General features: G+C 43.6%; 1 protein-coding gene across 1 annotated transcript in view; it reads right to left on the reverse strand.

The window, feature by feature from the left end:
- Window positions 1-23,299, reverse strand: part of grin2a (glutamate ionotropic receptor NMDA type subunit 2A) — a 194,199-nt gene that overhangs the window by 68,466 nt on the left and 102,434 nt on the right. The window contains exon 4 of the mRNA XM_062964617.1: window positions 367-959. Within this exon, the coding sequence (XP_062820687.1) occupies window positions 367-959 (593 nt within the window). The remainder of the gene's footprint in view (window positions 1-366; window positions 960-23,299) is intronic.

The following is a 23,299-nucleotide window of genomic DNA, read 5'->3' on the forward strand; positions in this document are numbered from 1 at the left end:
CATTTTGACTGAGGCTGAGGATTGCTCCGGCATTCACAGCCATTGAGAAAGAAGGACCTGGAAAAGCTTCTCAGCTGCAGAACTCCTTGGACTTAAGACAACCAAAGACTGTAATGTATATTTTCCTTTACCCCTTTGAAACTTCCAGCTTATTGGGATAACCTTTTGTGAACAATAAAACCAGTTTTTGAGTTATCTACAGTGTTTTGGTCCTTGGGAGTTCCAGTTTCCCTAAAGGAGGGCAAGAAGCAATCCCCTGGGAAAAGACGTCCACGCTTCTTTCGCCAAGAGTTATAGCCCCAGGCGCGATGGCACAGTACACCTCCTTGTGAAGGATCCCCAGAGTTAGAAGAGAGAGGGCCTTACCTGTGGAGCGTCTGGGAAGGTCGGTCGCCACTCTCCAGCTGTCCGTAGCAGCTGGTCTTGGCTTCCGGGATGAAGGAGTACTTCTCCAACATGGCAGAGGCAGCCGTGCCGATAATCCCCAGCCCGTCCCGGACCCGGGCGTCCAAGCGGTAGTCCCACTCGTCGTAGGCCACCGAGATCAGCCCCGCAGGGAACTCCTTGGGGACCACCTCCACGTTCCCGCTCACCAAGCTGGGCACGATCCAGAAGAAATCGTAGCCGGTCAGCCCCAAGGAGCGGGCCTCGGCCAGGATGAAGGCAGCCTCGTCCTTGGAGCAGTAGAGAAGGATGACCGAGGAGTGGATCTTCTTCAGCTGGATGGTGGTCTTGGCGTCCCCAATGGCCGTGTCCAGCGTCACAATGGCCTGCATGTCCCAGCCCACAAAGCTGTTCTCCACAGTGTGCTTGACGAAGGCGATGAAGTCCCGGTAGCCAGGGAAGGTGCTGGTCACCAGCGAGAAGACGTGCCAGTCGTAGTACTGCATGAACTTCAGCATGATGATGGCCTCCTGCTGGATGGAGGCCCCAAACTGGAAGAAGGTGGACATCTCGTCCTGCAAGGAGCAAAGGAGAACAGGGGGTCAGCAAGTGGTTCTATCTATCTATCCATCCATCCATCCAACCAAACGAGGAAAGATGGAGACCTCAACCTGCAAGGAGCAAAGGAGAATGGATGGCAGATAGGTGGACTTCTCTCTCATTCCATCCATCCATCCATCCATCCATCCATCCATCCATTTACTCATCCATCCACCCATCTAATCAAACTGGAGGAAGGTAGATATCTCGTCCTACAAGGAGCAAAGGAGAACAAGGGGTCAGGAAGTGGCTCTATCTATCCATCCATCCATCCATCCATCCAACCAAACGAGGAAAGATGGACACCTCAACCTGCAAGGAGCAAAGAAGAATGGGTGGCAGATAGGTGGACTTCTCTCTCATTCCATCCATCCATCCATCCATCCATCCATCCACTCATCCATCCACCCATCTAATCAAACTGGAAGAAGGTAGATATCTCGTCCTACAAGGAGCAAAGGAGAACAAGGGGTCAGGAAGTGGCTCTATCTATCCATCCATCCATCCATCCATCCAACCAAACGAGGAAAGATGGACACCTCAACCTGCAAGGAGCAAAGAAGAATGGGTGGCAGATAGGTGGACTTCTCTCTCTCTCTCCATCCATCCATCCATCCATCCATCTATTTATTCAACCATCCATTCATCTAATCAAACTGGAAGAAGGTAGATATCTCATCCTGCAAGGAGCAAAGTGTTGAAAATAGCAACCTCCCAATACTTCTGGAACATGGCCAAACAGCCCGGAAAATAATAATAATAATAATAATAATAATAATAATAATAATAATAATAATAATAATAATTGTTCCCCAGGAGCAAGCCATCAGAACAAATGCAATTAAGGCCAAGATTAAAAAATCAGCTGATGACCCAAAATGCAGACTGTGCAAGGAAACCAACGAAACCATTGACCATATCCTCAGCTGTTGTAAGAAAATTGCACAGACAGACTACAAACAGAGGCACAACAATGTGGCCCAAATGATTCATTGGAACTTATGCCTCAAGTACCACATCCCAGCAGTAAAGAATTTGTGGGATCACAAACCTGCAAAAGTATTGGAGAATGAGCACGCAAAGATACTGTGGGACTTCTGAATCCAGACTGACAAAGTTCTGGAACACAACACATCAGACATCACAGTTGTGGAAAAGAAAAAGGTTTGGATCATTGATGTTGCCATCCCAGGTGACAGTCGCATTGACGAAAAACAACAGGAAAAACTCAGCCGCTATCAGGACCTCAAGATTGAACTTCAAAGACTCTGGCAGAAACCAGTACAGGTGGTCCCGGTGGTGATGGGCACACTGGGTGCCATGCCAAAAGATCTCAGCCGGCATTTGGAAACAATAGGCATTGACAAAATCACAATCTGCCAACTGCAAAAGGCCACCCTACTGGGATCTGTGCGCATCATCCGAAAATACATCACACAGTCCTAGACACTTGGGAAGTGTTTGAATTGTGATTTTGTGAAACAAAATCCAGCATATCTATCTTGTTTGCTGTGTCTTAATAAAATAATAATAATAATAATAATAATAATAATAATAATAATAATAATAATAATAAGAATAAGAATAATAACTTTATTTTATACCCCGCCCCATCTCCCCGAAGGGACTCAGGGTGGCTTACAAGAGGCCTGAAAAAAACCTAAAATGAACTGGGCCAAAAGTGCGAGTAGTGCAACCTATAATTAGGGGGGAGGTAGGTAGCCGTTGCAGTAGTCCCGCTACAATGCTAGGAAAAACATACAACAACCCTGTGATCCCAGCCTTCGACAACATACTTTCACTATTTATTTGTTAATGTATATATTTGCTAACCTGTATTCTATGTGTATGTTGATTTGCCAGTTAAACTGTATCTCTTTGATGTGGGAGGGGTTATAGACATGTGATTGCACTGAGCATGTTCAGACTCAGGACTCCGTTTTGTATTCAGTCTGTTTTACACCTCAGTGGAGGTGGATGTTGCCTTTTGAACTTCAGTAGAGAAATATGACTTATGGACTTCAGTGAGTATAACTATACCTAAGGACTATGGACTATTGATTAAGAATGATACCCTGTGTACTCAACACACAGGGAGAAAATGTGGATATCTCAGCCTATAATTCTTTGATTTATCGCATCCTTTCCACCTTCAATCATGGAACAAAAAGGAGGCCCAACTTGTTTTAAGACTGAAAAATAATGCAGAAAATGGGGGAGAAACAAGTTGATTTACCAGTTTGACTGTACCTTTTTGGTGTGGGAGAGGTTATAGACATGTGATTGCACTGAGCATTTTTAGACTCAGGACTCTGTTTTGTAGTCAGTCTGTTTTACACCTCAGTGGAGGTGGATGTTGCCTTTTGAACTTCAGTAGAGAAATATGACTTATGGACTTCAGTGAGTACAACTATACCTAAAGACTATGGACTATTGATTAAGAATGATACCCTGTGTACTCAACACACAGAGAGAAAATGTGGACATCTCATCCTATAATTCTTTGATTTATCGCATCCTTTCCACCTTCAATCCTGGAGCAAAAAGGCGGGCCCAACTTGTCTTAAGACTGAAAAATAATGCAGAAAATGGGGGAGAAACACGTTGATTTACCAGTTTGACTGTACCTTTTGGTGTGGAAGGGGCTATAGACATGTGATTGCACTGAGCATGTTCAGACTCAGGACTCCGTATTGTAGTCAGTCTGTTTTACCAGGAGCCCCCAGATGGCGTAGTGGATTAAGTGACTTGAAGGTTGGGTTGCTGACCTGAAAGCTGCCAGGTTCGAATCCCACCTGGGGAGAGTGTGGATGAGCTCCCTCTATCAGCTCCAGCTCCATGCGGGGACATGAGAGAAGCCTCCCACAAGGATGGTAAAAACATCAAAACATCCGGGCGTCCCCTGGGCAACGTCCTTGCAGACGGCCAATTCTCTCACTCGAGAAGCAACTCCGGTTGCTCCTGACACAAAAAAAGTCTGTTTTACCACCTCAGTGGAGGTGGATGCATGTTTGCATCAGACCTCAGTGGAGGTGGATGTTGCAACCTCCCAAGCCTTTCACTATTTATTTGTTAATGTATATATTTGCTAACCTGTATTCTATGTGTATGTTGATTTGCCAGTTTAACTGTACCTCTTTGGTGTGGGAAGAGTTATACACATATGATTGTACTGAGCATGTTCAGACTCAGGACTCTGTTTTGTAGTCAGTCTGTTTTACACCTCAGTGGAAGTGGATGCATGTTGCCGTTTGAACTTCAGTAGGGAAATATGACTTATGGACTTCAGTGAGCACAACTACAGTAGAGTCACACTTATCCAAGACCCGCTTATCCAACGTTCTGGATTATCCAACGCATTTTTGTAGTCAATGTTTTCAATATATCATGATATTTTGGTGCTAAATTCATAAATACAGTAATTACTACATAGCATTACTGCGTATTGAACTACTTTTTCTGCCAAATTTGTTGTCTGACATGATGTTTTGGTGCTTAATTTGTAAAATCATAACCTAATTTGATGTTTAATGGGCTTTTCCTTAATCCCTGTTTATTATCCAAGATATTCGCTTATCCAAGGTTCTGCCGGCCCGTTTATGTTGGATAAGTGACACTCTACTGTATTTATTTGTTAATGTATATATTTGCTAACCTGTATTCTAGGTGTATGTTGATTTGCCAGTTTAACTGTACCTCTTTGGTGTGGGAGGGGCTATAGACATGTGATTGCACTGAGCATGTTCAGACTCAGGACTCCGTTTTGTAGTCAGTCTGTTTTACATCTCAGTGGAGGTGGATGCATGTTGCCGTTTAAAATATGACTTATGGACTTCAGTGAGCACAACTATACCTAAAGACTATGGACTATTGATTAAGAATGATACCCACAGAGAGAAAAGGCCAAAGGAGGAGAACATGTTGGGTCCCAAACATGGGTCAAGGAGACTACAACCTCTCCCGGTACGGACCAGGAAAGACTTCCGGCTACAGGACTGGAGACAAAATAAGGGTCAAAATCCTGGAAACGTTCCCTTCAGCCTCCAGATGTTCAGCACGGCGGAAAACCTCACTCCAGGAGTGCTTCCTATTTGCTGCATTGGCTCTCCCTGGATCCCTTTCGTTTGGAAGCCTGGTATCCCTTTTGTTCTGCTCGGCTGATGTTTTGACCTGCCGCAACACTCGAAATGTGGGGAATGTCCTGGAGGGGTTGGGGCTTGTGTTTGGAAGGCCACGAGCCTCGTCCTGCGCTGCTACCTGCGGCACACGGATGCTGCCGGGAGGCTGTGGCTGAGTCAGGAGGCAGCCGAGGCGGCCACTAATCCCCGCTCGCTTGCCAGGCATGCAAAGCCAGCCTTGGTCCCGCTTGTTTATAAAGCAAAGCCACGGGATCACGGCGGGGAGGGCCGGAGAATCTGCCTGCGTGGGCAAACGGCGGCAGCTCTGCCCTTGGCTCCTTGTCTCCAAAGGCTGCAGGTTGCAAGCCTCAGAGAAGACAGAGTTAGAGAACTTGCCTTTTTAAATATAATTTATATTAATTTATGTACTAATTTTTAAATTAATTTTTAATCATTATTTTTTTTTCAATTCCCTCCACTTGTCACCCAGACCACACACCGTACATACTCAAGACTTGGCTGTTTGTGCATTTAAGTAAATCAGATCTAATTTGCCAAATAGTCACTGTTGAATGTTTTTAGGTTGAATGTTTTTATGTTGAATGTTTTTATGATGAATGTTTTTTATATTGTGGAATGATATTTTAAATTGTAAGTTGCTCGGAGCACTCTGGTGGAGAGCGACTAATTAAGAAATAAAGTGAAGTGAAGTGTATAAGCCAACCCGAATATAAGCCAAGGCACCTAATTTTACCACAAAACCACTGGGAAAACATTGACTCCAGTATAAGCCGAGAGTGGTACATTTCAGCAATAAAAATAGATACCAATCAAATTACATTAATTGAGGCATCAGTAGGTTAAATGTTTTTGAATATTTACATTAAGCTCAAATTTAAGATAAGACTGTCCAACTCTGATTAAATCATTATTCTCATCTTCTTCAATATAAATGTGCTTATGTATCCTTTTAATAATAATAGAGTAAAATAATACATATAATAATAAATAATAATACATGTAATAATAAATAGAGTAGAATAATAAATGTAATACAGTAGAGTCTCACTTATCCAACATAAACGGGCCGGCAGAATGTTGGATAAGCCGGAATCACCGGGTTGCTGTGAGTTTTCCAGTCTGTATGGCTATGCTTCTGGAACATAGCCATACAGCCCAGAAAACTCACAGCAACCCACCAATGTGAATAATTAGGGGCCTTTGTGGACTCTCGCTCCCAATATGCGTCTGGATAAATAGTCTTCTCATTAGAAAAGGCCCAAACAAGTGCTGACTTTGGGTGGAGGCCTCAGTGCAGGAAGAACCCGTCTTGTTTACCTCTAGGAGTTTTCTAGGTCCTCCAGACAATTCTATGCCATGTCTCCCCTATGTTATCCTAAAGAGGATACCTCTCTGTTTGCTAGGACATTCCATAGGTTTCTGTCTCAGATGTGACCATACAGTCGCCTTGGAGGACCTAGGAAATTGCTAGAAATATACCACCCTAGTACTTTTCTAGGTCCTCCAGCCAATTCTATTTGTCTGAAGCCATCTTCAACCTCAGCAACATGAAATGGACGAAGGATTAGGGGAAATCCAACCCGAAATAGGGAAACAAGTTGTCCAGGAATACCTGACCGCTCTAAACGAATTCAAGTCCCCAGGGCCAGATCAGCTACACCCAAGAGTACTGAAGGAACTAGTGGAAGTTATTTCAGAACCACTGGCAATTATCTTCGAGAGTTCTTGGAGAACGGGAGAAGCCCCAGCAGATTGGAGGAGGGCGAATGTGGTCCCTATCTTCAAGAAGGGAGAAAAGAATGACCCAAACAATTACCGTCTGGTCAGCCTCACATCAATACCAGGCAAGATTCTGGAAAAGATCATTAAGGAAGTGGTCTGCGAACACTTAGAAACAAATGCGGTCATTGCTAATAGTCAACACGGATTTACCAAAAACAAGTCATGCCAGACTAATCTGATCTCTTTTTTCGATAGAGTTACAAACTGGGTAGATTTGGGGAATGCTGTGGATGTAGCATACCTGGATTTCAGGAAGGCCTTCGACAAAGTCCCCCACGACCTTCTGGCAAATAAACTAGTAAAATGTGGGCTAGACAAAACTACGGTTAGGTGGATCTGTAATTGGCTAAGCGAACGAACCCAAAGGGTGATTCTCCCCAATGCGTCGTCTTCATCTTGGAAAGAAGTCACGAGTGGAGTGCCATCCGCAGGGCTCCGTCCTGGGCCCGGTTCTGTTCAACATCTTTATTAACGACTTAGACGAAGGGTTAGAAGGCACGATCATCCAGTTTGCAGACGACACAAAACTGGGAGGGATAGCTAACACTCCAGAAGACAGGAGCAGAATTCAAAACGATCTTGACAGACTAGAGAGATGGGCCGAAACTAACACAATGAAGTTCAATAGGGACAAATGCAAGAGACTTCACTTCGGCAGAAAAAATGGAAATCAAAGATATAGAATGGGGGACGATGCCTGGCTCGACAGCAGTGTGTGCGGAAAAGACCTTGGAGTCCTCGTGAACAACAAGTTAAACATGAGCCTACAATGTGATGCGGCAGCGAAAAAAGCCAATGGGATTCTGTCCTGCATCAATAGGGGAATAGCGTCTAGATCCAGGGAAGTCCTGCTCCCCTCTATTCTGCTTTGGTCAGACCACTTTACCTGGAATCACACTGTGTCCAATTTTGGGCACCGCAATTGAAGGGAGATGTTGACAAGCTGGAATGTGTCCAGAGGAGGGCGACTAAAATGATCAAAGGTCTGGAGAACAATCCCTATGAGGAGCGGCTTAAAGAGCTGGGCATGTTTAGCCTGCAGAAGAGAAGGCTGAGAGGAGACATGATAGCCATGTACAAATACGCGAGGAGAAGTCATAGGGAGGAGGGAGCAAGCTTGTTTTCTGCTGCCCTGCAGACTAGGACGCAAGGGAACAATGGCTTCAAACTACGGGAAAGGAGATTCCACCTGAACATCAGGAAGAACTTCCTCACTGTGAGAAGGGCTGTTCAGCAGTGGAACTCTCTGCCCCGGACTGTGGTGGAGGCTCCTTCTTTGGAGGCTTCTAAGCAGAGGCTGGATGGCCATCTGTCGGGGGTGCTCTGAATGTGATTTCCTGCTTCTTGCAGGGGGTTGGACTGGATGGCCCATGAGGTCTCTTCCAACTCTACTATTCTATGATTCTATGAACCGCATTGTGGCAACTTCCCGGTCCTGGATTGCACAGCCTCTCTGCATGTGACCGAACCAAAGACGAAGAAGCGGAAGCCAAATGCGGGGAGAGAAGTTGCACAAGATTGGAGCACCGAAGAGGCGGGATCTGGGCACGCTCCGCTGGGAGAGGAGAGTGTTATTCCGACAAGAGCAGCTACACTGGTTCTCCATTAGTTACAGGATGTTCTTCCTCCCCTTCACAAGGATGAGTCCGCCATCGATTGATTCAGAGCAAGTCTCCCATGGATTGCTTCCCATTATCTGAATTCCTGAGAAGCCCTGATTGATTTTCTGGGCAGGTCAGGCTCATGCAATTACCCTTCTCCAGCTTCCCTTCCATCTTGGTGAGTTCATGAAAAATACATCCGTTCTCCTCCCAAAGAACCAGGGCAGCTTTTTTGTCTCTCGGCAACAAAGAACATGGAGGAGAGTGGTTATTTTGGAAAATAAATGGAATATTCTCCTTATGTAAGTTTCCCTGAAAGCATTTGTGACACTTCGCTCTAGTGGCACCTAGTGACAGAAGTCAGCTATTACAATATGTGGGGAAATTGCTGGAGTGGGGAAAAAGAATTCTAGTACAGTATGTTGAAAAATGTATACAGGTTGATTCTCACTTATCAAGAATGCTTGTAATCAGAAGGCTCTTGGATTGCAGAGTATTGTTGTTGTTGTTGTTGTTGTTGTTGTTGTTGTTGTTGTTGTTGTTGTTATTATTATTATTATTATTATTATTATTATTATTATTATTATTATTACAGTAGAGTCTCACTTATCCAAGCTAAATGGGCCAGCAGTACCTTGGATAAGCGAATATCTTGGATAATAAGGAGGGATTAAGGAAACACCTATTAAACATCAAATTAGGTTAGGATTTTACAAATTAAGCACCAAAACATCATGTTATACAACAAATTTGACAGAAAAAGTAGTTCAATACGCAGCAATGTTATGTTGTAATTACTCTATTTATAAATTTAGCACCGAAATATCACGATATATTGAAAACATTGACTACAAAAATGCATTGGATAATCCAGAACCTTGGATAAGCGAGTGTTGGATAAGTGAGAGACTACTGTAATTCAACTGATTGGTCGCATAAATATCTGAATAATTCCACTAATCTTGTGTGTGTACATTTCTAAATAGAATTCACTGAGATATAGAAATAGAAATAGATATATCTGATTCCCTATTTATCATTCCGTTGATTGTATAAATCGCCAACGCTATAGCGACACCTACAGGCAGAAGATGAGCATTACTACATACCAAAAAATTTGAACCAAATGTGTAAAAATAAATAAAAAGAAGGATCCTCTAAAGATGCCAGCCACACATTGTTGGTTTATTTGGGGTCTAGGGGTGAAATGATGAATCAAGTGTTTTTACTGTTTGCAACTGTGTATACCAGACATGTGTTCCAGCATCTTAAGTGGTAACGGCAGGCTAGTTTGAGTGATAGCCTGCAACAGCCAATAGGTCGTGACTTCCAGCAGAGAGGAAGTTCATCATTCTGCTGTGGAATGAGCTCTTATCAGTAGTATGTGTGTGCTTGGCTGATCGGCAAGGAGAAAGCATGTCTGCAATGAGCTATGGACTTTGCAACTAGTAAATACCTTTGTATATATATGGAATAAAGCCTTAGAACCGCTGTGTTCAGCTGATTAACGACTGTGCGGTGGCTGATCGGCAAGGAGAAAGCATGTCTGCAATGAGCTATGGACTTTGCAACTTGCAAATACCTTTGTGTATATATGGAATAAAGCCTTAGAACCACTGCGTTCAGCTGATTAATGACTGTGTGGTGGCTGATCGGCAAGGAGAAAGCATGTCTGCAATGAGCTATGGACTTTGCAACTTGTAAATACCTTTGTATATATATGGAATAAAGCCTTAGAACCGCTGCGTTCAGCTGATTAATGACTGTGTGGTGTCTGATCAGCAAGGAGAAAGCATGTCTGCAATGAGCTATGGACTTTGCAACTTGTAAATACCCTTGTATATATATATGGAATAAAGCCTTAGAACCGCTGCGTTCAGCTGATTAATGACTGTGTCGTGTCTGATCGGCAAGGAGAAAGCATGTCTGCAATGAGCTATGGACTTTGCAACTTGTAAATACCTTTGTATATATATGGAATAAAGCCTTAGAACCGCTGTGTTCAGCTGATTAACGACTGTGTGGTGTCGTTTGTCGGCACTGCTTCTCCAGACAGACAAGCAGTCTGACCTAGGATGAATTGGTGAGAGTCAAAAGATCACCAATAAATCAGGGTGCTGCGGAGCTGATGTCTTTAAAACCCACCCTGACACAGATGCAGGTGAAACATCAGGAGACAATGCTGCTAGAACTTAGTCATACACCACAGAAACTACGCAACACTACAAAAAGGAGGATACTTCCAACCAGAAAGCAATATCTGTTCAAAATGCATCATCCCATTGGCTGGAAACACAAATGCCCCCCAGTTTCCACCATCTCTCTTCCAGTCTCAAAATCAAATTGTTCTGGCTGTTGTCGTTTGTGAACTCCACAAAAGGAATGGAACAGAATGTGAGAGTGGCTCCCCCCAAAATGCAATGAAAGGTTTTTCTTTTTCTCTCTCCCTCCCCCCTCATTAAGCAAGCGGGCGTTAGGTTTAATTAGCATACACCTTCAGGGCTTTCGGCTCTGGAAAATGTTCTGCTTGTTCGCAGGATTCAAACTGCAACATTTCATATTTCACGCTCGGCACTAAAAAGAGCGGGGACGGACCGTTTTAATTTTTCGAAAAGCGAGGGGTTTAGCCACCTGCAAATCCAAAAAAATGGGGGGGGGGGATATTTAAGAGATAATGCCTGCCAAGCCAGAGAGAGCAGAGGGGGAGAAACCCCGTGAACAGGAGTGCTCAAGGAGCATGAAATGCAAGACGTAAAAGCACGGGCATTTGCATGCAAAGCTGAAAAGCGTACAAGAGGAACGCCGCAACCGTCCGCAGCGGTAATAATCGGCAATGAGACGCTCTGCTTCGAAATATCGCTGCCTGAAGCTCTTGGGTTGACTGTTCTTTGGCATCAACCTTGCAGGGCTGTTGTTCTAAGCCGAAGAGCCGGCGTTGTCAGTAGACACTTCCAAGGTCATGTGCATGGAGCGTCGTTACCTTCCCGCCAGAGCCGTACCTATTGATCTACTCACATTGGCATGTTTTCAAACTGCTAGGTTGGCAGAAGCTGGAGCTAACAGTGGGCGCTCACTCCGCTCCCATGATTTGAACCTGGGACCTTTCGGTCTGCTAGTTCAGCAGCTCAGTGCTTTAACACACTTTCCCACAGGGGTTCCAATATTAGCATTATATATTACTATATTGTACTATATCACTATTCCATATTATTATTAGTAATATTACATTTAATATATAATTAATATTATTATATTATACAATATTATTACATTGTATTATTTTTATTAGCCGCCCTGAGTCCCCTACTGGGTGAGAAGGGCGGGGTAGAAATACTATAATAAATAAATAAATAAATAAGTATTATATTATATTACATTATAATATTATTATCAATACACTAGAGTCTCACTTATCCAAGCCTTGCTTATCCAAGCTTCTGGATTATCCAAGCCATTTTTGTAGTCAATGTTTTCAATATATTGTGATATTTTGGTGCTAAATTCGTAAATACAGTAATTACAACATAACATTACTGCGTATTGAGCTACTTTTTCTGTCAAATTTCTTGTCCAACATGATGTATTGGTGCTTAATTTGTAAAATCATAACCTAATTTGATGTTTAAGAGGCTTTTCCTTAATCCCTCCTTATTATCCAAGATATTCGCTTATCCAAGCTTCTGCCGGCCCGTTTAGCTTGGAGAAGTGAGACTCTACTGTATTATATGTATACACAATACAGTAGAGTCTCACTTATCCAACATTCGCTTATCCAAGCTTCTGGATTATCCAAGCCATTTTTGTAGTCAATGTTTTCAATATATTGTGATATTTTGGTGCTAAATTCGTAAATACAGTAATTACAACATAACATTACTGCGTATTGAACTACTTTTTCTGTCAAATTTCTTGTCTAACATGATGTATTGGTGCTTAATTTGTAAAATCATAACCTAATTTGATGTTTAAGAGGCTTTTCCTTAATCCCTCCTTATTATCCAAGATATTCGCTTATCCAAGCTTCTGCCGGCCCGTTTAGCTTGGAGAAGTGAGACTCTACTGTATTATATGTATACACAATATATTATATTATTACCATACCACAATATTAGTAAATGAATGAACAATACAATATTTTTTAAAAATTTAACCAACATAAACCTATCAGGATTTCAATGGGAAGTGTGGGCCTGCTTCTGCCCAATGAGATAGTCAAGTTAAGTAGGATTGTTGATGTTGTGTGCCTTCAAGTCATTTCAGACTTTGAGCAAGCCTAAGTCTAAAACATTCTCAACCTCAAGGGAAGGCCATGGCAAACTCAGATTCATTGCTATGGAATCCTGGGACTGGTCGTTTTGCAAAGCTTCTACACTGCAGGGTTGATGTAGTCTGATGCCACTTGATAAGCTATGGTTCAATGCAATGAAATCCTGGAAGTTGTAGTTTGAGGCACCTGAAGCCTTGGACAGAGAAGGGACAAGACCTTGCAGAACTATATCTTCCAGGATTCCATCACATTTATTATTTATTTATTACGACATTTGTATCCCGCCCTTCTCACCCAAAAGGGGACTCAGGGCGGCTTACAATAAAGCACACGTATATAAAAATATAAAATACAATGCAAATCAATTAAAATTAGTTAACTACTGTATATACTCGAGTATAAAACTAGTATTTCAGCCCTGAAAAAGCCCCAGTCAGCTTATACTTAGGTGAGGGTCCTGGTTGGCTTATATTTGGGTCAGTTTATACTTGAGAATATATGGTACATTTATTATTTTACTCTATTATTGTTGCTACTATTACATTTATTTTACTCTATTTTTATTATTATTAATACATGTATTATTTCACTCTGATCTTATTATTACTATTGTATTTATTTTATTGTTACATGTATTGTTTTCCTGTATTTATTATTATTATTATTATTATTATTATTATTATTATTATTACATGTATTATTTTACTCTATTATTATTAAAAGGGTACATAAGCACATTTACATTGAAAAAGATGAGAATAATGATTTGATCAGAATTGGACAGTCTTATCTTAAATTTGAGCTTGATGTAAATATTCAAAAACATTTCACCTACTGATGCCTCAATTAATGTAATTTTATTGGTATCTATTTTTATTTCTGAAATTTCCCACCCTCGGCTTATACTGGAGTCAATGTTTTCCCAGTTTTTTGTGATAAAATTAGGTGCCTCGACTTGTATTCGGGTAGGCTTATACTCGGGTATATACGGTAATTCATTCTAAAGTGTCAATAAGGAGCCCCTGGTTGGCACAATGGATTAAACCCTTGTGCCGGCAGGACTGCTGACTTGAAGGTTGGGTTGCTGACCAAAAGGGTGACGGTTCTAATCCGGGGAGAATGTGGATGAGCTCCCTCTGTCAGCTCCAGCTCCCCATGTGGGGATATGAGAGAAGCCTCCCACAAGGATGGTAAAAACATCAAAACATCCCGGGCAACGTCTTTGCAGACGGCCAGTTTTCTCACGCCAGTTTCTCAAGTTGCTTCTGACACGGAAAAAAAAATACAACGTCGATACACCCATAGTCTGGGTAAAATGTACACAGTTTGATATCACTTGACCTGCCATGGGTCGATGCGATGGAATCTGGGAGTTGCAGTTTGGTACTACAGTAGAGTCTCACTTATCCAACATTCGCTTATCCAATGTTCTGGATTATCCAATGCATTTTTGTAGTCAATGTTTTCAATACATCATGATATTTTGGTGCTAAATTCGTAAATACAGTAATTACAACATAACATTACTGCGTATTGAACTGCTTTTTCTGTCAAATTTGTTGTATAACATGATGTTTTGGTGCTTAATTTGTAAAATCATAACTTCATTTGATGTTTAATAGGCTTCTCCTTAATCTCTCCTTATTATCCAACATATTCGCTTATCCAACGTTCTGCCGGCCCGTTTCTGTTGGATAAGTGAGACTCTACTGTATTTGGCAGAAGTAGTTAAAGGCCTTACAAAACTACAACTCCCCCCATTCCACAGCACAGAGCCATAGCAGTTAAAGTGGAGCCAAAGGGCATAAGTCAGAAACGATTTGAAGGTTCACAACAGGAAATTTGGGGGAAGGGGATCGAAATTGCATCGAAAGATGTATAGAAACAGCCCGGCTGTTAAATGCAAAGAGAAAGGCCATGTGAGTGAACCAAATTAGACGGAGGGAGGATTTGTTCTGCTCTCTTTCCTTCCATCTCTGCAAAAAAATATAATTACCTGGACATCTGCATATCTGCTCCATTTGCCATCTCTGGTTGCATCTACACTGAAGAATGGATGCAGTTTGGCCCCATTTTAACTGCTATGGAACCCACCGAGCTGTTGTTTAGCAAGTTCCAAAGAGGGCCAAACTACAACTCCCAGGATTGCACAGCAATTATGTTGTGAAGAGGCACCTTATGTGACGTCCGGCCCCAAATGCGCTTCATGGTTGTCTATTTTCCCCGTCAAAGATAAGCCTAGCAAGACTCTTGTGATGACAAAAACCATGAGAGGGGAAATCATTCTGGAGCAAAAACGGGCCTCATTTGTGTGAATTGCTATTCAAGACCCGAAGCGCCGAGTCAGCAAACACCACGGGGCGCCTTCCAAACCTGTGCACACAATGAGCATTTTAATCACTTCCATGGTTCCCTAATAATGAACCATCAATCCGACGGAGACGGCATTTGGCAACGGGAATGGTGCGGTTCCTCGTCGGAACGCAAGCCCTAGCCAGCCAGGGATGGGGATAATGGGAAGTCCAGGGATGGGGATAATGGGTCTCTTTTGCCGTCAAAACCTCTCTGCTTTTGAGTGAGAAATGGCAACGCGCAGCCAAACCCTCCGAGGATTCCTTCTGCGCCGGTGACTCTTTCCCCGCATTCGCCGGGAGTTGCAGTGACAGCCGGCCAGGCAGCCCTGGGCGCAGCCGAAGGGGACTTTCACCTCTTTAAGAAAAGCCGATTCCAAAAACCCAGGATGTCGGAGGCAATCGGCGTCACCGCAGTCCCCCGCGATTAATTCCCTTTACGGTGAAACCCAATTAAAAAGGCTGGACGCGGAGGGAAGCCGGAGACTTTTAATGAAGGCAGCAATTAACAGCGAGACGTTTCTGACTCTTCACTGGAAACAACACACTTTTTGGATGGAAAGTGTGTCTGTTTCTTGTGACTTGGTGGAACTGGACTAAACATGGCACACAGACCCTTCCTTAGTCAAAATAGCAGTATAGAACTACAAAGGATCAGCTGATATTAAAAATGTCTTGATACTTGTACTTGATACCTCCTTACACAACCTCTACACAATCTATATATATAAAAGAGTGATGGCATCAGGGCAGCGGACAAAACAACAAAACTACAGGCCCCCCAACCTCGAAATTTGACAACACAACCCATCATCCACGGCTCTAGGTTGATACAACAAAAAGGAAAGAAAAATAAAGTCCTAATTAGAGGGAGAGCAATAATTGTTTTTATCTAATTGCTGCCAGTTAGAAGGCTAAGCTCCGCCCACTTGGTCTCCTAGCAACCAACTCACTTAGGCCTCTTCCACAGATTATCTAATTTGCCCTGGATTATATGGCAGTGTAGACTCAAGGCCCTTCCACACAGCTATATAACCCATTTATAATCTTATATTATCTGCATATATTATCTTATATTATTTGCACTGGATTATCTTGACTCCACACTGCCATAAAATCCACTTCAGTGTGCATACTAAACATAAAGACAACCATACAACAGACATTCAATACCACCACTACCTCAACAATTTCTCAACAACACCACCAAACAACGCCACAGCAACACGTGGCCGGGCACAGCTAGTAATAAATAGAATAAAATAATAAATGCAATAATAATAATGCATTTTATACAGCTGTGAAGAAGGGGTTTTCCTCAATACTTTATTTCCCATACCACCATACTTCGCCACAGCAACACGTGGCCGGGCACAGCTAGTACTTACTATACTTTATGCAACAGCTTGATACCTGCTAATGCAATGTTTTGGTAGCTGATATTTGATACCTCCTTGCACAACATCTTGATCCTTATCATTGATATTGCCTTATGTAACCTCTCAGTACAAGATAGGTAAAAGGTAAAGGTTTCCCCTGACATTAAGTCCAGTCGTGACCGACTCTGGGGGTTGGTGCTCATCTCCATTTCTAGGCTGAAGAGCCGGCATTGTCTGTAGACACCTCCAAGGTCATGTGGCCGGCATGACTGCATGGAACGCCGCTACCTTCCCACCAGAGCTGTACCTATTGATCTACTCACATTTTCGAACTGCTAGGTTGGCAGGAGCTGGGGCTAATAGTGGGCGCTCATTCCGCTCCCGGGATTTGAACCTGGGACCTTTTGGTCCGCAAGTTCAGCAGCTCAGCGCTTTAACACACTGTGCCACCAGGGCCCCTTACAAGATACCTAGTACTTTATATTCTTTATACGCCTTCTTGATGCTTGATACCTCCTTACGCAATATCTTGATACTTGTGCTTGATACCTCCTTATACAACTCTTGATACTTGTGCTTCATACCTCCTTATACAAACTTTGATACCTGCAACCTCTCAGTACATGATCCCTAATACTTAATATTCTTTATATGCCTTCTTGATGCTTGATACCTCCTTACGCAATATCTTGATACTTATGCTTCATACCTCCTTATACAACTCTTGATGCCTGCTACCCAATACTTGTTATTCTTTATGCAGCATCTTGATACCTTCTTACTGTCAATACATTCTTCCTAATGATGGCATCCTAGAGTTGAAAGGTACACCAGTTGCCATCTAGTCAAACACTACTTCATTACCAGAATCCACCACTAAGCAACTTCCAAAGATAGAGATCCCACCACATTTCAAGGCAGATCCAATGTCACTCTTGAACAGATCTTACAATCAAGATGTTCTTCCTAATGTTTAGGTGGAATTGCTTTTATGGTCCAATTTTATGCTCTCATTTAGCCACCCACAAGAAATGGCTTTTTAGAAGAACGCTCCTCCACCCATCGGCCAAGATCACTCTCTAATCATTTTTCTGACCGTTTTGCAACCTGGTAACTCCTCCCCAGGAAGACGGTTCTAGCCAAGAGAGAGAGGAGGGATCTTGGCAGCTTTCGAACTCGTCTTGTCAGAGCGTTTGTCGTACAAAAACCTTACAAGGCGCTCCTCCGTCGCAGCTGCCAACTCCATTCTGTCACGTCCCTCAAGAAAGGAGCTGCTCCGAAAAGGCCGGAGCCATGAAATTGAGGGGAACTCATTCAAAATTAATAGCGCTGGATATCATCTCGCAAGGGCAAGATTGGAAAATGCAGCCGCCCAGATCACGAAGGGCAGATAACTCATTTAACATTTGCAGGATAATTATTGGAATACATATTCTGCTTCCATCCTGCTCCACCATCATGGTCACAAAAGAACACTTGTGAATGTTGTCATCTTTGACAAAAAATGGAAGTCTCAAAACCATCCATCCAAAGGAGCATCTAACATTGCAGAATCCATGCAGTGTGAAAACTCATGGGAGTTGTTGTTATGCAAGGTCTTCCCTGCCAAAGAGTGTTGGCATCTCCCCAAACTACAATTCCCACGATCGCACAGCCTTGAGCCATGGCAGTCAAAGTGGTGTCAAACTGTATCCATTCCACAGTGTAGATCCACCTATGTCAGTGATGGCCAACCTATGACACGCGTGTCAGCACTGACACGCCTAGCCATTTTTGCTGACACGCTGCCGCATGCAGATTGATTGGATGACTATGTCTTTTGTGGCCAAATTTGGTGTGATTTGGTCCAGTGGTTTTGTTGTTTACTCCATGGGAATTATGCACATTACATTTATATATATATATATATATATATATATATATATATATATATATAATTGTAGTATATTATTATATTATTACTATTATATTATTATATTATTCGTTATTCATGACTACATTGAAACTACAATATAGAGAAATCAGCGTGGAAACTACAAGAGGTACCATAGATTGTTGTACATAGAAATAATTGTAGTAAATAGTTTTTGATTTATTAAATACAGTTATATATTACAATTATATATCTGCGTATCTCCCTTCTAACCTCCGCTGGGAAAATCCTTGCAAGAATCCTTGCAAACCACCTTCTCCCTGTCTCAGAAGACACCCTCCCAGAATCCCAGAATGGCTTCCGTCCCTCCAGAGGAACAGTGGACATGATCTTCACGGCTCGACAGCTCCAAGAAAAATGCAGGGAACAAAACCAACCTCTGTACATGGCATTCATTGGCCTTGCAAAGGCATTTGACACAGTGAATCGCAGCGCTCTCTGGACCATCCTCCAAAAAATCGGGTGCCCTGACAAATTTGTGAACCTCCTGCGGCTCCTCCATGATGACATGATGGCAACAGTCTTGGACAGCAACGGCTCCCAAAGTGACCCATTTAAGGTGGAATCAGGTGTCAAGCAGGGATGTGTTATTGCCCCCACCTTATTTTCCATCTTCACCTTGTTGATGGGAAACTTCCCACCGGAGTGGAAATCATCTATCGGACAGATGGCAAGCTGTTTAATCTCAGCAGACTGAAAGCCAAAACCAAGGTCACCACAACATCTGTTATAGAACTCCAATATGCCGATGACAACATAGTCTGTGCGCATTCAGAAGAAGACCTACAAGCCACTCTAAACACCTTCGCAGAAGCATACGAGAAGCTCGGCCTCTCACTGAACATCGAGAAAACCAAAGTGCTCTTCCAACAGGCACCAGCTAATCCCTCTGCAACGCCAGGTATACAGCTTAATGGGTTTTTTTTTTCGTGTCAGGAGCAACCTGAGTTGCTTCTGGAGTGAGAGAATTGGCCGTCTGCAAGGACGTTGCCCAGGGGACGCCTGGATGTTTTTGATGTTTTTACCATCCTTGTGGGAGGCTTCTCTCATGTCCCCGCATGGAGCTGGAGCTGATAGAGGGAGCTCATCCGCGCTCTCCCCGGGTGGGATTCGAACCTGGCAGCCTTCAGGTCAGCAACCCAACCTTCAAGTCACAAGGCTTTTATCCCCTAGGCCACCGGAGGCTAACATTAGAAAACGTTGACCATTTCCGCTACCTTGGCAGCCACCTCTCCACAAAAGTCAACATTGAGACTGAAATACAACATCGCCTGAGCTCTGCGAGTGCAGCATTTTTCCGCATGAAGCAGAGAGTGTTTGATGACCGGGACATCCGTAGAGATACCAAGGTGCTTGTTTACAAAGCCATTCCCCTCCCAACCCTGCTCTACGCCTGCGAAACGTGGATGGTCTACAGACGTCACACTCAACTCCTGGAGCATTTCCATCAGCGTTGCCTCAGAAAAATCCTGCAAATCTCTTGGGAAGACAGGCGGACAAATGTCAGCGTGCTTGAGGAAGCAAAGACCACCAGCATTGAAGCGATGCTCCTACGCCATCAACTCCGCTGGACTGGCCACGTTGTCTGAATGCCCAATCACTGTCTCCCAAAGCAGCTACTCTACTCCGAACTCAAGAACGGGAAGCGGAATGTTGTGGGCAGGAAAAGAGATTTAAAGATGGGCTCAAAGCCAACCTTAAAAACTGTGGCATAGACACTGAGAACTAGGAAGCCCTGGCCCTTGAGCGCTCTAATTGGAGGTCAGCTGTGACCAGCAGTGCTGCGAAGTTTGAAGAGGCATGAATGGAGGGCTTAGGGGAGAAACGTGCCAAGAGGAAGGAGCGCCAAGCCAACCCTGACCGAGACCGCCTTCCGTCTGGAAACCGATGTCCTCACTGCGGAAGGGAGAACATGCAGATCAAGAATCGGTCTCTTCAGCCACCTAAGAACCCACCCCCAAGACACCAGGGATGGAAGACAATCGTCCTCGAGCTACGAGGGATCGCCTAAGTAAGTATTACAATTATATATTTTTGTTATTTAAACTATATATATTGTGAAATTATGGTTTTTTTCTCGAAGTGACACACCACCCAAGTCATGCTAGGTTTTTTTTGGTGAATTTTGACACACCAAATGCAAAAGGTTGCCCATCATTGACCTATGTCTTCAGAAGGCACTGAGTTGAGAAAGGCTGTTTTCGTGATTTTTATGACCCTTATTTTATTGATGTGTGTTTTTAAGGAAAGGTTTCTCCTACGTTCCTGTGAAAAAAGCAGCTTTTGGGGACAGAGATATTCCAGAGAGAGAGAGAGGAAGTGGTGGGCACAAGGATGAGCAGCAAATAGCATGATGTGCCTTCATGATCTCAACCGCCCCCGACCCAATTATGCTAAATGAACAATTTAGAAGATGCAATTCCACGGAGTCTCCCTTCCAAACCTTTGGGGGATTTGGGAGAGAAAGCACCAGGGATTCAGAGGCGGCCCACTCCTTCCCCATCCCCTCCAGTGCCTTCCGATGCCGGCGTTTGCTTCCAAAGAGCCATTTCATACTCCCAAACCTGCATCCGTTGTGAATGTCAACGAGGCAAAATGGAAATACTCTGAGCCTCAAGAGCCCAGAGAAGAGGATCAGGATCCCAAATGGCCTTGACAGGTTAGAGAGCTGGGCCTTTGACAACAGTCTATGCTAAAGAGACTTCGGAGACCACAATCCACATCTGTGTCCCGTTCTTGGCAACGCAATTCAAGAAGGAGATGGACAAAATATGTACCAAAATATGGATAAGTGTTGGAAGTAAACGAAGGTATCCACATTTGGGCATATTGTGTATTTGTGCCAAGTTTGGTCCAGATTCATCTTTGTTTAGAGTCCACAGTGCTCTCTGGATGTAGGTGAACTCCAACTCCAAAACTCAAGGTCAATGCCCACCAAACCCTTCCAGTATTTTCCGTTGGTCATGGGCGTTCTGTGTGCCAAGTTTGGTTCAATTCCATCGTCGGTGGAGTTCAGAATGCTCTTTGATTGTAGGTGAACTATAAATCCCAATTCCCAAATGTCTGTTCTATTCTGTATATTAGTTAGTAATAGAACAACTGTATCTTTACACAGAAGCTGGAACAACAGCAGGCGCTCACTCCGCTCCCGGGATTTGAACCTGGGACCTTTCGTTCTGCAAGTTCTGCAGCTCAGTGCTTTAACACACTTCCCCGCTGGGGCGAACTCCAACTCCAAAACCCACCAAACCCTTCCAGTATTTTCTGTTGGTCATGGCCACATTTGGTTCAATTCCATCATCGGTGGAGTTCAGAATGCTCTCTGATTGTAAGTGAACTATAAATTCCAATTCCCAAATGTCAAGGTCTACTTTCCCCAAACTCCACCAGTATGCACATTTGGGCATATTGAGTATTTGTGCCAAGTTTGGTCCAGATTCATCTTTGTTTGAGTCCATAGTGCTCTCTGGCTGTAGGCGAACTACAACTCCAAAACCCACCAAACCCTTCCAGTATTGGTCATGGGAGTTCTGTGTGCCAAGTTTGGTTCAATTCCACCGTCGGTGGAGTTCAGAATGCTCTTTGATTGTAGTAAAGGTTTCCCCTGACGTTAAGTCCAGTCATGTCTGAATCTGGGGGTTGGTGCTCATCTCCATTTCTAAGCCGAAGAGCCGGCGTTGTCCGTAGACACCTCCAAGGTCATGTGCCCGGCATGACTGCATGGAGAGCCCTTACCTTCCTGCTGGAGCAGTACCTATTGATCTACTCACATTGGCATGTTTTTGAACTGCTAGATTGGAAGAAGCTGGAGCTAACAGCGGGTGCTCACTCCGCTCCTGGGATTTGAACCTGGGCCTTTCAGTCTGCAAGTTCAGCAGCTCAGTGCTTTAACACACTTCACCATCGGGATTGTAGGTGAATTATAAATCCCAATTCCCAAATGTCAAGGTCTATTTTCCCCAAACTCCACCAGTATTCACATTTGGGCATATTGAGTATTTGTGCCAAGTTTGGTCCAGATTCATCTTTGTTTGAGTCCACAGTGCCCTCTGGCTATAGGCGAACTACAACTCCAAAATCCACCAAACCCTTCCAGTATTTTCTGTGTGCCAAGTTTGGTTCAATTCCATCGTCAGTGAAGTTCAGAATGCTCTTTGATTGTTGGTGAACTATAAATCCCAGTTCCCAAATGTCAAGGTCTAGGTAAAGGTAAAGGTTTCCCCTGATGTTAAGTCCAGTGATGTCTGATTCTGGGGGTTGGTGCTCATCTCCATTTCTAAGCCAAAGAGCCAGCGTTGTCCGTAGACACCTCCAAGGTCATGTGGCCGGCATGACTGCATGGAGCGCCATTACCTTCCCGCCGGAGCCGTACCTATTGATCCACTCACATTGGCATGTTTTCGAACTGCTAGGTTGGCAGGAGCTGGAGCTAACAGCGGATGCTCACTCCGCTCCCGGGATTTGAACCTGGGGCCTTTCAGTCTGCAAGTTGAGCAGCTCAGTGCTTTAACACACTTCGCCACCGGGATTGTAGGTGAACTATAAATCCCAATTCCCAAATGTCAAGGTCTACTTTCCCCAAACTCCACCAGTATTCACATTTGGGGATTTTGAGTATTTGTGCCAAGTTTGGTCCAGATTCATCTTTGTTGAAGTCCACAGTGCTCTCTGGATATAGGTGAACTACAACTCCAAAACCCACCAAACCCTTCCAGTATTTTCCGTTGGTCATGGGCGTTCTGTGTGCCAAGTTTGGTTCAATTCTATCATTGGTGGAGTTCAGAATACTCTTTGGTTGTAGGTGAACTATAAATCCCAGATTCCGTGACCTGAAGCCAGGCAGATTCCTCCCAACGATGCCCG

Source organism: Anolis carolinensis, unplaced genomic scaffold, assembly GCF_035594765.1.
Source record: "Anolis carolinensis isolate JA03-04 unplaced genomic scaffold, rAnoCar3.1.pri scaffold_13, whole genome shotgun sequence".
Classification (NCBI taxonomy): domain Eukaryota; kingdom Metazoa; phylum Chordata; class Lepidosauria; order Squamata; family Dactyloidae; genus Anolis; species Anolis carolinensis.